General features: G+C 49.0%; 1 protein-coding gene across 1 annotated transcript; it reads right to left on the bottom strand.

Annotated features, from left to right (window-relative positions):
• Positions 1-6,327: 6,327 nt before the first annotated feature.
• MSX2 (msh homeobox 2) lies at positions 6,328-12,587 on the bottom strand. Its single transcript, XM_032158657.2, has 2 exons — positions 12,132-12,587; positions 6,328-8,051 (listed from the first exon to the last, which is right to left on the bottom strand). Exons 1-2 carry the CDS (start codon positions 12,508-12,510, stop codon positions 7,627-7,629), a joined length of 804 nt encoding a protein of 267 aa, XP_032014548.1. The 5' UTR covers positions 12,511-12,587; the 3' UTR covers positions 6,328-7,626.
• Between the last annotated feature and the right edge of the window lie 3,436 nt (positions 12,588-16,023).

Below are 16,023 nucleotides of genomic sequence, written 5' to 3'. Positions count from 1 at the left end.
TATACACAATATCTTTACAAAGTCAGTTTTTCCATCATCAAGCATTCTCAGCACTGAAATAAAAATAGGCAGAGCTTTGCCACTAAAATAGTGCTTTTTATATCAGACCCTGCAACCCAGAAACCCTTTTCAGGGAAATGTACACTTTGGTGGTTACACACACACACACACACACACACACACACTGTTCCAGTCTAGCAAGGACTTAACCTCATCCAGGTGAAAAGATGCTGCACAGCTATCTGTCAAGCTTGGCTCTGTTTCCTTGCTGTGTGACTTTCTCACCTCTCAGAGCACCCTTTTTATTTTATTAAGATGGGAATGTAATTCCCCACCTATTGCTTTGAGGGCCACATGAGATCCTGAATATGAGAGTATCTGGACACTGGCATATATTTTATACATAAATACAGGGGATTAAGAAAAGGTATGAAATAAAGGAAGTCACAGGCTGACTTCAGATGACACTCACCCCCTTCATCTTTGTTTAGAAGTGTAATTATTGCCTCCCCATGAATGGTAAACCACATAAAATGTAGACATGATGTGCTCTCTTGTAAAGCAAAGACTCTCAGCAGAAGCAGGATGGTGTAATGCAAATAGCTGGGACTGGGGCTGACATGGATTTCTGGGCTCTGAGCTCACCCACTGTGTGATTCCTGCCTTGCTGTGTCACCTCCTTAGGCAGTTTGCTGCTCTGGGAAAATGGGAGAAACCATAGTTCTTGAATTTCAGGGTTGATTTGAAGGTATAGAGTGAAAATGGAGTGCAGAATGCTGGGGGAGGGGCTGTGGAGGGCAGCCCGGAGTGGCGGAAGTGTTCAGGCTGGAGAGAGGCCGGGGCCTCAGTTGGAGGGTGAACTCCCCCTAGCTCACTTCTGGAAAATGGGGCTCAGAGTGCCTGCTTCACAAAGTTGGTGAGAGGAACTAATAAAATGCTGCCTGAACACTGATTAAATAAGCACCTGGCTTTAGGTGCTGGTCAGCACACCTTAGTGCCCGGGACCCCAGGTCAATCTCTGGCCTCTGGGAGGCACTATTGCCTCGTGCTTTTGTCCATGGGCTGTGGAATTACGGGGTTGCAAAGTCCCATCCCCGTTGGGGCACTGCCTATCTACCCCACCTCGGACGCATTAATGAATGATCTGAGCCTGGTTCCCTTGACTCCAAAGGAGATGGTAATACCATCTGCCGGACGGTGGTGAAATCCACGAGCACTCACTAGCACCCGTGAGCTGATTGGTGTAAATCGCCGAGCAACAGTGTCTGGCACTTGGGAAGCGCTCAGTTACAGGGGGCTGTTATTATCTGCTTGGCTTGCTTCTTTGGGCGTCGAGGTGTAAGTTTAATGATGGGGGACAAGGGGCAGGGAGGAGGGCGCCTGGTCGGCTGCGATCTTCCGTGCCGATGGAGCGGGCCGGGCCGGTGTCAGTGCGTATTTATTGATGGCAGGTATTTGGGGAGTAATTGAGCGCGGCGGCCGGCCCGGGGCGAGAGTGGGCCTCCACGAGCAATTAAATGTGATTAGGCAGAGACCTTCGGGATCCAGCTGGGTGATTGATAACCCGGCCGCATTCCTGCCGGGCCCGCGACATCAAACGGGCGGCCGGCAGCGGGCGGGGCGGAAGGGGCCGAGCGCCTGGACGCTTCCCTTCTCGCCCGCGACGCCCACGGTTCTATGGGGAAACCGGGTGACGCGCCCCCTTCCTGGGCAAGGGTCACTCCCTTGCTGGCATGCCAGGTGCAGCTAAGGAGGGAAGGGCGCCGGGAGGGTCGAGGTGACTAGGACCCTCCTGCGCTGGGCGCACCGCTCCTGGCGCGCTGGGCCGGGCTCCCAGAATCCGGCACGAAATCGCTGGAACCGGGGAAGAGAGAATGGAAAAGAGAAGAAAGGGGGAAGTAGGAGACGGTGGGAATGAGAATCAATTAGAAAACAAAAAAATTGAGAGACGCCATGGAGGAGCAAAGTGACAGGCAAAGAAGGGGGTGGGGGAAGAGAGGGAAAAGAGAATTAAAAATGAGAACTTGAAAAGAAGTTACCGACAATAAGAAGATAGAGGTAAAAATTAGAAAGGTATAGAGTGCGACAGACATGAGAAAGAATGAAAAGTGTAGGAAAGGTAATAAAAGCAGGACAGCAAAAAAAAAAAAAAAAAGGAAGAGAAAGGTGAAAAGGAGGGAGTGCAAAAGATGAGAAAGGAAAATGAGAGACAAAAGAATGAGGAAAATTGAGCCGAAAAGTCAGAGGAAGCAAAGACAGGAAGGAAGCTAGCCTGGGTCCCCCCCTAGCCTTCCCCCACCCCATCCCTGTCCCTGACTCAGTTTCAGCAAATTCTATGCCCAGAGCCAAGCGCTGCCTGGTGCCTGGGAGACCTGGCATTTGCCCCCAAGAGCCGACTCCTTCCCAGCCCAAGCCATCAAGCCAGCTCCTTCCCCCTCCAGGCAGGAGGAGGGGAACCCCTACATCCAAGCCTGGGGTGAGCCTTGGGTTCTCTGCACCCCAAGCCTAGGCCGCTAGACATAATTCACAAGTGGAGGTGCTGGGGGTTCCCGGGGCTGTTGCCTCGGGATCCCGGAGTGTTCGGAGCCAGGGAACAGTTTCTGTCTGTGCTGATTCCACAGACAGGATCAAAACAGCATGAAAGAAATCAGAGGGAGAACTTCGTCGGCAGGAGCTGGACTTCTAAAACCCCCTTCCGCCCCCATAGGCTTCAATATTAAAAAACCCCCTAGGAGTCTCAGACACTGTATTAATTAGTGCAACCACCCATGAAAAGTTGGGTTTGGAGCGGCATTCTTTGCCCTGTGTGAAAAACCAAGTCTAATAAACAATTGTTAAGTTGGCCTGTTGCCGCTGGTAAATTACATAGCATTAAAAAAATAATGCTTTTCATATTAGGCACTAATTAAAGGTTGGGACAGCATTAAAACAAGATAGGGAGGGGGGAAATCAAAGAAAATATAAAAATGTTCTTTCAAGAGTTATGGGAGGTTAATAAAGTATGTCTGTTAGAGTGAGCCTACTTTGCCCCTAGCTACAGCCAAACTGGAGCCACCACAATTGGGTCTCAATAAGATAATGATATTCCTTTCTCTGCTATTAAAAGCCTCCCAGTGCAAACTTAAAATGATTTATTTAATTTAGGAAATTATGAGGTGTAACTTCAAAGCCTCAGCCGTTAGTAATGGAAAATACCAGGTCGTTTAAAATTATAATAATAATTGTTTGGAGGACTCAGGACATCAAAGTGTTTTCATCAACAAATGCAGAAAGGTCCGGAGGAGGTTGGAAAGAGTCAAAGGAGGTGGATGGAGTTTGGATTTGATTATTACGAACCTTATCAGGGCAAGACTCAGGATTCCTGCAGCCTGGTCCTCCGTTCTGCTTTGAAGCGGGCTATTCTGGAAAGTAATTTTACTGCTTTTTATTTAGTTTGTGGGAGGGAGGAGGTGAGAGGGTGGCTGGGGGTGGGAGAGGGGGTAAAGGGGTCCAGGAGTTGACCGAGGGCTTTTCCTCGTTGCTGTGACCACTTTAGTTTGTTAAAGAAGCCTGCAGCATCACCATTGGGGGGTGGAAAACATTTTTGCTTACAAAAATGGAAGGAGAGGAGCAGACACAGTCAACTTCACCAAACAGGCCCTGTGATTTCGGGGAGGGTGTATGTGTGACGCGGGTTCTTTTATAAATGAGGTTGATGCTTATTTCAAACCCAACAGTGGAGACGGAGTGGGGGTGGGGGAATGGCCTCTCCAACCCGTGGCAAATGAGCGGCTTTTATAGCAAAGAATGGCCGTGGGAGTTTTCATTCGGTCAGACAAGGTTCTGCTCAAAGGCAGGGATCCTCTTTTCAGTCGGGTCAGGCAGACGTTTCGCCAGCCACCGCTCTCAGCCAGGCCTTCACTGCTTACCTCCTGCCGCCCTGCTCCCTCCATTCCCCCCAAGATCGCCCAGGCAGGGCTGGGAGGGGGAGAAGGGAGGGCTGGATCTGAGCCCCAGGTCCACTGTGTTAGAGGAGCAATGAGGGATAGGAAGGGGAGCTGGAGAGAGACTGCAGACCTGGGATCTCAGGGTCTGGGGATCCAGAGTGTTCCCCAGGCCCTAGCGTCATTTGAGACACCTCCTGCCTGATTTGCTCTTTCATACCCACCTCCTCCGCTCACACTGAGGCCTGGATTTCCCTGCCGCTACTTATCAGCTCTGTGACCTTAGTGAGCCACCTCTTTGTGCCTCAGTTTCCTCAACTATACATGACATCTATAATACCTCTCCAAGGAGTGTGTGGCAACTAAATGAGAACACGGGAGGGGAAAAAAAAAAAAAAGCCTAGTTCTGCACTCTGCAGGGGCTCCATAAATGCGATTTCCCTGCGCTCTTCCTCTCTTTCCAAAAAGCAGAGCTGTATCTCTTGAAAAGTTTCGAACAAAGCACTGAAAGTATGGAAGGGTGGGTAAATTTGCGTGTCAGGCTTCTGGCATCGGATGCAGGGATATCCAAAGCCCGCACACTAGCATCTTGCAATGCGCGCCTTCGCGGGTCCCTGGTGAGGGAGAGTCCTTTTGCCGCCACAGGTTGTCAATCTGGCCTCTGAAACGCCCTGTGTGCCCGACCAAGCCTGACCGAGGCCCGGACCGCTGTGACTCGGAACCCAACCCCAGACTGCAGGCTTGAAGGGAGGCCCAGAGCAAGGGGGCGGCCCGACTTCGTGGACCTCCGGCTTGGTTCTCAGCTCGGTGAGATGGGATGAGGCTATGAGGCTGGGATGCGTATGTTTGAGCCTGAACAACTCTTTTTCCCCTCTCCGGGCCTCAGGTTTTGTTTCGGCGTCTGGGGCGATGGGGATGGTGCGCAGTTGCCCGGACGGATTTCAGTCTAACCCGCCAGCCACGCAAGATGCAGCCCCTTTTCTCCGGATTGCACTCTGGATCGCGACCCCGTCCTCCTGGGGACGAGGAGAGTCTTAACCTGGAGCCGGCATCTCCGGATTCCCCACCCGGGCTGAGATCGCCCGGGGCTGCGGGGTCCAAGCGGCGCCGGGAAGGAAGCTCGGTGGACAGGCTAATTAGGGACCCAACTTGGCGGCTGATGACGAAACCGGGAAAGGCTTTGGCCTTTGGAAAACGCAATCCTTAAATGAATATGGCTGGATTCCGGGCTGAGATTAGGAGTTCGAGCCGGAGTAGTCCAGCGGGACTGCAGAGACTCGCTTTCAGGTAGGTTTGGGTCGCTCCAGCGGCTCAGCTCGGGCGGAGTGACTGAGCAAGACAAAATCAGCCTCCGACTTCGAGCCGCCCCCTCGGCTTGGATCACTTCTGCGCTGGAGCTTGTGAAACCTCTGAACCACGTTGCCCGACCCCGGCCCCATAGGAAAAACGGAGTTTCCGGCGCCTTCTTTCAAAGTGCGTGCGGGCACAGTGGAAACGCGGGACGAAGCGCCAGTCCTGGTAGGTGCCAGGTGCCAATCTGCCCGCCGCGCTGTTTACGCAGCAAGAAGTCCTCGCATCCTTTCTGCCTCTGTTCCGAGTCACCGGAGCCTCCCATCCGAACAGTGACCTCGGAAAGGTATCAATCATCAGGAACCACTTCAGATTTACTTGTGCAACAGAAAGCTGAGTTTAAGATCCTTCTCAGCGTCCTCCACCCATCACCATTTTATCGTGACGCCTCAAAACCCAAGCCTGACAGCAGTTCTGTATTGTTTCCACTGGGAGAGGGAGGCTGGGTAGCAAAGGGACTTGAATGAACCACCTTCCCACTTCAAACCGAAGAATGTTTGCTCGGAGTCCACCTCCTTGGAAGGAGATAGGAATGGTAAACGGAATGCGATTTGACACACTCCTGAAAGGGGAGCGGCCTTCCATCCCCCAGCTCAGCGAATGCACCTCGTTACCATGTCCATTTGCAAATAGCTATAAGGACCCTTTTCCTCAGTTTTAAGTTTGATGTGTTGGTAGCTGGGAGATTTCAAGTTCAAGATTTTCCCCTTGATCATGTACAAATGACTTAGATACTGGCCGATCTCCGCCTCACCACTTATTTAAAGCTCATCTTTCACCGTACTTTTTCTGAAAAACTCCTCGCAGCAATTCCACCTCTTTTCCATGAGTAACAAGCTGCCAGAGGAAACATTTCAAAGTATTTCAGTAGTTTCAGTTCACTCCTCACCACCACCAATCACCCCAACATGGCTGAATCTGGCCACAACTCTTGGTTGATTTACATTAAAATATTTAAAAAGACCAGCCCCCCCCTCATGTGGGTAGCACTTTCGAGCTAAGCCCAGCTAAGAACAGAGAGCACCTCTTAAAATAATTGTGAGTTTGGACAAACTTTACTGCAATAAAACAAATGTTTAATTTAATTCAGAATAAGAGATAACTCTTCAATAAAATATATAAAATTGTACAAGGCACCCTTTCAAAGGGATAAAGGTATACTGGAGGGAGGGGAGAGATGGACAGGAAGGTGAAATACCAGGGAGCTTAATGGGCTGTTTGACAACCTCATTTTCACCAAGTCAAAACATGGCTTTACCTTCTGCCCCGCAACACGTAAAAAAGTATATAAAATTTTCTAATAAGTTTAGGACATACAACAGGTACACACACAGAGAAAGCATATTTTTTTTTCTTTCTGGATCTACTAATTGTTCAAGAATATTTAGCATATAGGTAATGGTTACAAGATACTCATTTTTTAAGCAGAAAATTACTATACCCCCACCCAAATCACCTTTGCAATCTGTGAGGATGAATGTACCTAGTATTTCTCAGAAACCATCAATTCCTTTCAACAGGTTTTAACATTTTACTCCCCAATTATCTGAAATAAAGTTACCAACAGCCTTGAGAAGAATTAGGAAGTATTTCTAATTTTCTACCTCACCTCCAGGCAGTCTCAGGATTCTTCTCATCCCAGGTGTTGGTCTTAGAAAAATATTCTTAAAAAAGGAAGAACTTTAAAAATATGTGTGTGGTGGGGCGGTGGGGGGCGGGGGAGAGATAGGAACAAATGTAGTATATAAAGAGGTTTCTTTTAATGCAAGTAAAATGCAGAAATATGATGTGTCCCGTTCACTTTGAATAATCTCTCCGTATCTAATATTTTCTGTGTGCATTGTGTCTATTTCTAATATTTGTTTTCCATAAGCAGAAGTCAACAATCCCATAAAAATCATTGACTTTAGCACATTTTGCAAATAATCTGTCTCCCTCTTTAAGAAAATACAACAAATGGACTTACACAGTGTCTTTTGGGAAAGCGATATATAGAAAAAAAGCACATATGTATATAAATTTTGCCTTTTAAAATAATTTGAATTTTTACGTCTGCTGTATAAAAATGTATTATATTTTATTATATATATATTTATACATAAAAACCATCAGAGCCAATCTTTGTGAAAGGAGAAGGGGGCATCTGGAAGATTACACCAAGAAAATAGGGCTTGGTGCCTCCGCCTACAGAACAAATCTCAGCTATGTCGTGTGGCCCTGTCGGCCTAGCCGCTTAGGGTGGTGTACGCAGGGTTAGCAGAGCAGGAGTATTGGCTGGTACTGCCTTCTTGGAGAGGGAGAGGAAACCCTTTGAAACAAGCATCCATCATGGAGTCTATTGATCTGGTCTTCCTTAGGACAGGTGGTACATGCCATATCCCACTGGCGTGGCATAGAGTCCCACGGGCGGGATGGGAAGCACAGGTCTATGGAACGGGTAGGATGCTCCATATATGGACGCTGCCTGCAGGGGCGAGCTGATGGGGAAAGGGAGACTGAAGCTGGAGGGCAGCATAGGTTTTGCAGCCATTTTCAGCTTTTCCAGTTCTGCCTCCTGCAGTCTTTTCGCCTTGGCCCTTCGGTTCTGGAACCAGATTTTGACCTGGGTCTCTGTGAGGTTCAGAGAGCTGGAGAACTCTGCACGCTCTGCAATGGAGAGGTACTGTTTCTGACGGAACTTGCGCTCCAGAGCGAGGAGCTGGGATGTGGTAAAGGGCGTGCGCGGCTTCCGATTGGTCTTGTGTTTCCTCAGGGTGCAGGTGGTAGGGCTCATATGTCCTAGAGAACAGAGAGGGGAGCGGATTAGCAAAAGAAAGTTACATTAAAATAATAATAAAAAACCCATCTCCCCCATCATCGCTCTAGGTTTTTTCCTTTCGGCCCTCCCCTCTCAACTGAAAGCATTTAGCTTTAAAAAAATCTATATATACATATATACACACACACACACACACACATCTATGTATGGAAAGACATACTTTGTTTCATCTTTGAAAAAGGTACCTTTGTCAAAATTATGTGTGTCTCTTGGGGGCAGGGGGACCATATATAAATGGTTAAGTTGCTTCGTTTTTTAAAAATGAGTCTTGTAACAAAAATTTTGGAAATATAATGGTGTAACTGAACCTTCTATATGGAAAACAAACAGCATTAGAGATAACAGAAATAGAACATTCAATGTAAGACAAGGGAATCAAGTGGTTGGTGAGAAATGAAACGCTATCTCTTCTGAGCATAATTTCTCTTGTCTTTAAAAATGGGAGACCAGGCTCATGATGATCCCAGCCTCCCTTGGATGTGGAGACAATCACATATGGGAAGGAAAATGAAAAAGGTTTTAGCAACCGGGTTAGCTGTTTCCCTTGGTCTCCTCTCTGAACCAGAAAAAGTGGATTGCGTCAGCATATTTATGAAGGATAATCGTGCAGATAAGGTCTGTGGTAAATTAATAGCATCTTTGAATTTGGGGGCAGTCCCACGCAATAAACAGTCACACAGCTGTCATTGCATCCAGTCCACAGATTATAAAATCTGAACATCATTTTACAGATCTGGATGTGGGATAAGGTTCTTGGCTGGGTGCTTCTGTAATATAAACTTTACTAAGACGAAGGGAAAAATTAGCTAGCCCATAAATGTAAATGTCAGGGGAAATCATGCTGCCTCCGAATTAGGAGCACGTGATGACATCTTAGTCATCCCCTCTACCCATTCTATGGCTTCGTGCAAATGTGTAAATGATTAGTTTGTCAGGGGGAAAAACAAGCAAAATAAAGGTATGCCAACAGCATCCAGACTCCACATTTAAAATGGATTCAATTACAGCAAATCACAGACTGGGACATCCTTGTGATTCCACAGCATCAACTAACTTTGGGCTTGTCTTCCTCAAGGGCGGGCGGGTGGAGGAGGATAGAGCTGTGGTGATAGAATGCTTAACAATTAATTTTCTGCATTTGGCTTTTACGAGCTATGCTAATTTTCCAAATGTGGCCACAGTATTAACTCTAATATATTCATGGGAGAATGTGGCATTTCTTGTTTAGTTACTTTGGTGGCCCAAGAAAGAGTTTACACTTCATACTTGAGGGTGACACAGCACAAGTCCCAACCCAGCTTCCATTTCCAACAAGAGATGGCTTTGATCTAGTGTCGCATTATTACCCATCGCTTTACTGAATCAAAGAGAGATAAGAGGCTTTGTAACCAACCAAAGAACAGAAATCTGGGAAAGGGAAGCATAAGAAACTACCATAAAAGTCTATACTTTTGCATTTGCTAATCCCTAAGTTACTAGAGAGCTGGGGAGCCACTTCTTAATTTACAAATTAACAACACTGTCAGAGACTCTCAAGAGACCTGCAAAATTCTCGCCCTTTCTAAACTAGGCCTGGCTCTCAGGAGGACCCAGGTGTCTCAGCTCAGATACCAAGTTCCTAGTGTGTATATACTTTTGCTCCTGGCTCTACGTGGGGTTTTGAAGCACTACGCGCCTGGGCAGGGTAATTCCAGCTGCTCCTTCGGGTTACATTTGAATTATGAAATCCAGGTGACCGGGATCGCACATGTGTATCAAAACCATGAAGCTATGAGGCTTCCTCCCAATGCAACACTCCCCATCCCTCCACCCCTACCTAATTTTAAACCAGCCAGAGGAAGGATGCGATTATATAAGGCAAAACAGCGTTTATCCTACTTCCTGCAAATAACAAAATCAGGCCCAGGCGGGTAGCTCCCTCTCGCCCCAGGCTCCGTCGCCTGGCATTCTCAGGACCCACTGCTCCGACCACAGGGTTCCCGCTGCCACCTCCAGGCCCAAAGCACCAACAATCCTTTATGGTGTTTTTTTGGTTTTTTTTTTTTTTTTTTACTTTAAGTTCCAGGATACATGTGCAGAATGTGCAGGTTATAAACTCGTTTCTCAGAATTTCTGGTTCTTTTCGTGGGAAGGTCACAGCCAGGGCCCGAGGTTGCCTCACCCAGAGCAGGGAAGCTTGAGCACAGGGCAGGATGTTTAGAGGGGTAGTAGGTCATTGCCTTCCCAGACCCACAGGCCTAAAGGATGGCAGGATTCCTAACCTCTGGACACTACTCCATTTAAGGCCTGTATCATTGGCTGGGCATAGCCATAGGCTATGTACTCAATATTTGTTAAACAAATTAAGTCTTTTAATTTTCTGAGCTTCTACCTCACAGTCAATAAAGTGGGTAAGTAACACTAATCCCTCAATGTGGTCCACAGTACTAAAATTTTAAGAGTACCCAGAGCCCTGTCTGCCACCTGGTAGATGATCGTTAAATGGTCCCAAGCTTTTTTTTTTTTTTTTTTGGTCAGGCCCAAACTGCCGATTCCTCTCTGAACTTTGCTGAAATGTCCTCATCTGTTAAGAGGCCGGCTGCTGCCCTACAGAGGAGATAAGATAATACGGTGAAAAGTACTATAAAGCACTATCCAAACTTGAGTTTAAATTCTTTGAGTCCCTTAATCTCCTCGCCCTTTGAATCTTTCAGAGTTTCTAACAGGGTGGAGAGAGACTGCCAGGGGGGACAGCCACTGACGCCTGGGTATATGGCCTTGTTTTGTTAACAAAATACAGTGCGTCTAGTCTTGAGGGCTGAATGATGTAAATAGTGAAAGGATCTCTCAGCTTTGGAGAAAGTCCCTCCACAGCCCCCACCCTCACCTTTCCTAAAGGTAGGGGATGGGGTGGAGGGAAATTAGGGGGTAGAGAAACCATAAAAGCCAAGAGATAAAAGAGGCTGTAAAGGATGACGTCTCCAAATTGTAAAAGGACACAGGGACCAAAAATGGATGCTGAAGCGGAGAATTCTCTGCAGCCTCAATTCTCAAGTGGGGTGCAGGTGCCGATCTACCTAGTCTCTCTGGGGAGAGGACGCAAAAGCGGTCAGGGCATATCAAACAGAGGAGCAGGGAGTGGGCAACAGGTCCCCCTGGCCAATTAGTGGTTGTTGGTAACCCGGGACAAGCAAAGGCCGTCTTCTTCAAAAGCCTCAGCGTCCACGTCTGAAAAATAGGGGAGTCACAAGTCCAGTGTCTACAGCTGGGGGTTCTAGTGAGGATCTGGATCTGGTGAGCTAGTGAGCATCACTTTGCAAACTCTCAAGCCCTGCTGGAATGCGGTTAATTATTACTGTGAGCCAAGAGGAGCCCGTGCGCTTCTGGCCCCAGCCCGCTCCCGGCGAAGCTCAGAATCTTGCCGGCGAGATGCTGGCTGCGGAGACCACAGGGAGACATTTCCTCCCCGCACCAGACTCTGGTGCCACCATCCCTTCGTGGGATCCGGCTTCGACACCCGCGGGACTCACGAAAGAAAATGGTTTCTACTCAGTGTCCGGCTAAGCCCAGTTAGCTCATCTTTAAAATGGGGGCCCAACTCTCAGGGCTGAGTTTTGAACCTGTCTCGTTCCCGGCACATCCAAGTGCTCACTGAACATGGATCCATCTCCCTCACTCCCCAGGCAGAGACCCCGGGGAACAGTGAAACAAAAACAAACCAAGTGGCCAGAGCGCAAGGCCGAGGGCTGTAGAAACGGACCACCGAGCGACCCCGTCAACCCAGCTGGGGTTCGCTCTTGAAAGAACAATCTGTATGTCGAGGGAGTCTGAGACACACACAGCGCGGTTATTACCCAGAGGGTGTCTTGAATGCGGACGGCGCGCCGGGCGCGCAGAACGCCCCGGGCACCCAGGAGTCCAGAGGCCCTGGGCTTGCTTTCCCGGGAGTGTAGCGCACGCAGAAGGGTCTCGGTACCCCCAGCCCGGGAACACCCGCCCCCCGCTCCCTCCAGTACCCCGCGCTACCTCCTACTCCTGCCCCGGCCCCGGCGCGCACTCACTTGGCGGCGGCGAATATCGGCCGGGTTCCTGCATCCACGCCGCTCCATCTTCTGAGTTTTCCGACTTGACCGAGGCGGTCTCGAAGGGCTTCACCAGCGGCCCGGGGCTGTGCGCTTCCCGAGCGCCGTGCCCCGGCAGCAGCAGTGGCCGCAGGGTGGCCCCGGCCGAGGCGCTTTCGGCCGGCAGCGGGGACGCCTCCTTGGGCGGCTTCTTGTCGGACATGAGCGCCTCCACGCTGAATGGCAGGCTGGAGACCTTGACGCGGCGCTCCTCCGCGGCCCCCTCGGCGCCCCCAGGCCCCGGGCCTGGTCCGGCCACCACTGCTGGGCCCTCCTCGTCGGGTGAAAACAGGTCATTGCCTTTGGACGGAGAAGCCATGACTTCTCTGCCCTACGTAGCTCCCGACGCGCGACTCCGCTGGCAACCCGGCAGCGGCGACTCAAACTTTTTTGCTGGGGAGACGGGAGGGGCGCGCTGGGAGCCGAGCCTTTCCTCCGAGGGGAAGTCGGAGACGCGCGCCGCCAATCCGCGCCGGGCCTGGCGCTGACGCCAGAGACGCTCGCCTCTGATTGGCTCTTCCCGAAGGGGCTGGCCCCCCTCCTTTTTTTTTTTTTTTTTTTTCCTGTTTGAAATAAATTAGGAGTTAATTACAGGAGCAGTCAGCAGAGTTGTTATTAGGCGATCCCTGAAGGGTTATAATCACGCCGAAACTGAAAAGCCCGAGACCTAATTAAGAGCGATTATTTAAAGAGGAAGTTCGCCGAGTCCCATTTCTTCTCTCTTTTGACCCTTCTTTAAAAGGGAGCCTGCGCCCATCCACTCTCCCTCTACCGCCAGAATAAGTTCAAAATCCACAAACAGCATTGCAGAAACATTTACGAAGTCCCTACTATGCTTCAAAATTGGCTTTACAATTCCAGAGAGTCGATGCTGAAACTCACAGGCCAGTATCCCCGTAAAAGAAATGTATGCACTTAGAAGGGTATCTCGCCACTAGTCAGCGCTCAAAAGCGCCCACTGTTATTATTATTATAACTCTTTCCCCTGGAAAAGAGGGGCCGGAAGGAGCCCGAGAAGTGGTCAGGAGTGCCTCTCTCCCAAGTGGAGAATTTAAATTAGTTGTCCCACCTCTCTCACTAGAAAGCAAATCCAGCGCACTTTTAGAAAGTTGAAATCTCTGTGCTTGTCTCCTGAATCTCCTTTCTGAGCGAGATCCGGATCCGACCTTTTTCTCAAGACAGTGCAAATGTGCATTCATGAGTTTGTTTGAGCCTGTGTTTGTCGTGCGTGTTTGAATGCCAGTGTTTGCCTCGGAGGGTAATGGGGGTGGGGGAGAGGAACAGTCGCCAATATCTAGTGCCTCCCTCCCGTTTGCAAGTCTCAGAAATACCGGCTTCCAAGTTTGCACACCCCAGGCCTACATACCATTTGGGGAAGCACATTTTTATTCATGGCACCTGTTTTTTTTTATAAAAACATAGATGTCTCCACCCCACCCCAAATTATACCCTCGGTAATTCCTTTCCAAAGCCTCAGTGATGACTGTCTCAGCCTGGGGAAGGGGAGAGCGAGCTTCGAGGATTAGAGGCCTCGGATCTCTCCGCTGGTCCTCAAAATGCCTGGCCTAGAAGGTTAGCTTCAAACGACTTTTTTCAGGCTGCGACTGTCTTTTCCTATATCTGAACGATTATCCTGCGACTGACGAGGTAAATAGGAAGTCACCCAGTTCAGGACTTCGCCTACAGCAGATGCTTGCTAAACATTCCCTAGAGCATTGGAAGGGAGAGACATTGTTTTTAATCATTTAAATAACCAAGGCTTGGAGGCTACCTCCCAGTTCAGGAGTATTAGAAACTTGACCCCTAGACCTACAGACCCTTATGTACCCTTCCCAATGTGTCGCTCTGAGGCACTGTTTCCTTCACCCCAAACCTTTCCCTGAAGTGAAACTGTGCTGGCCCGAGAGAACTGGAAAAAAGTATTACCTGAATCCTAGAGGATAAAAAGAGTCTGCACAGGCAAGTTAATTCAGTTGGATTAAAGAGGGTCCTGAAAAAGTAAAAGAGTAAATAAGTCCTAAACACAGTCTTCTAAAACTTCTGAGTTTCTCTCCCACTATAAAGAATATGCACAATTCTTCTTAACCAACTGGAGGCTCAAAAAAGTTTAAAAAAAAACAAAACTATGAAAACTACCTGGAGATGTATTCATTTTCCCCTTGAGTCATACCTGGTGATAGCTGATTTGATATGCATCTCAAATACAGTACAGGTAAATCCAGATTAAGTTCTGCACCTTCTAGATGTACAAGGCAAGATGCAGGCTATATATTTTGGAAGCAAATCTGAAATTCGTTTAGCCCTCAGCTGCCAAGGTGTACAAAAGGGTTCAACTTTCAGTTAGGCTAAACGCAGCCAGTGTTTTATAATTATTCCTGAAAACTCCTTGCTAATATCTTTCAGCTATAAGGCACAGAGGCTCATTCCTGAGAAATTCGAAATAAAAATCAGTACCACTGGAACTCCTTTATTTTAATGAACTTCTCTGGGAAAGGAAAAGCCAGATCCCCTTTACTACTCTGGAATACTGAAGTCCAGGCAGAGACAAATAAATTACAAAGCCAGGAATAGGAGAACAGAGATAAAAAAATTACTGGTGTTCAAAATCAGAGTGCCAAGTTCTGACCATGAATAGGAAAGACGCTGAGAGAGAACCAGCCTGCTCCTGGGGTCTTTGCCAGTTCCCTCCCCAGCTCTCTGCTGAGGTGGAGACAAATCGGGAAAGGGGCTCACTTCTGCTGGGAAAGGGCTGGAACCGCAACACAACGCTAGCCCTTTATGGAAAGCCCCAAGTCTGCATTTAATCCAACTTTGGCTGCGTTTTCAGGACGTTTTATTCACCTTTTCCTGGCGGAGTGACCTTGGGCACTCTAAATTGCTTCCTCCAGCCAGCATTTTTTTTAATCTCCAAAATAAGAGATAATAATCCTTACCTGAGATGACTCTGGTGGTGATTAAATTCAATAGGCTACCTAAAGTAACTAGAAGGCATAGGAGGTCCAGGTTAAAAACATTATTGTATATCAAAAGCAATCACAATGTATCGAATGCTTTCTCCCTGCCAAGTATCGAAAGATAAGGTGCATCCCAGACCTTACGGTAGGTTCTTTGTAAAATTTCCGGGGCTGGGAATTTGGGTCGGTTTGAGAAGTGTCCTGGTTTGGGGACAGTGATCTAGCGGAGAACTGGCTTTGTCACGTAGAAGGCACTCAGTAAATGTTAGTTCCCAGGGATGTATGCGTAGCTGCAATATTTGCTAGCAAAAAAGCGGGGTTCCAATCGGAACTCAGCCACCAAAAAGCATCAACTCTGAAGGATGCTTTAGTGCCTGGACCTATCCAGGATCTTATTGGTTTCTTCCAACAAACCGCTGCTAGCAAATTATTTTCTCCATTTCACAGATGAATGCCTAAGGCTGGGAAGCGCTAATAATCTGCCCAAGGTCGCGCAGGTAGAAGTGGGAGACCCAGGAATCTCCCCCGCGAGGCTGAGGCCTCTGAGCGCAGATCCTCAACCCTGCACCTTCCCGCGCTCCCCGGGGCGTGTTCCACCAGCCAGGCCCCTTCTTGAAGCAACCGCGTAAGCGCACCGCGAGTCCCATGGAGAAAACACTCCTTGCAAACTGTGGAGCGCTGCGCGCAGACCGCAGCGTTTGTAACCCCGAGGGCCGAACGCTGGATGCCAGCGGCTAGAAGGGGGCGGGGGAGGGGCAGCGAAGGGGGCTGTAGACGGGCCTGGGCTTCGGGCAGGCGCCAGGCGCGGGGAGATGAAAGGCGGGCTCCGGGGGAAGGGGCTGCGCCGGGTGACCGGCTCCAGCCGCGCCGGGCGCCCC

This window comes from Hylobates moloch, unplaced genomic scaffold (assembly GCF_009828535.3).
Source record: "Hylobates moloch isolate HMO894 unplaced genomic scaffold, HMol_V3 SCAFFOLD_6, whole genome shotgun sequence".
NCBI lineage: Eukaryota > Metazoa > Chordata > Mammalia > Primates > Hylobatidae > Hylobates > Hylobates moloch.
Note: the sequence above shows the minus strand (reverse complement) of the source record. Positions and strands in the feature narration are given on the sequence as shown.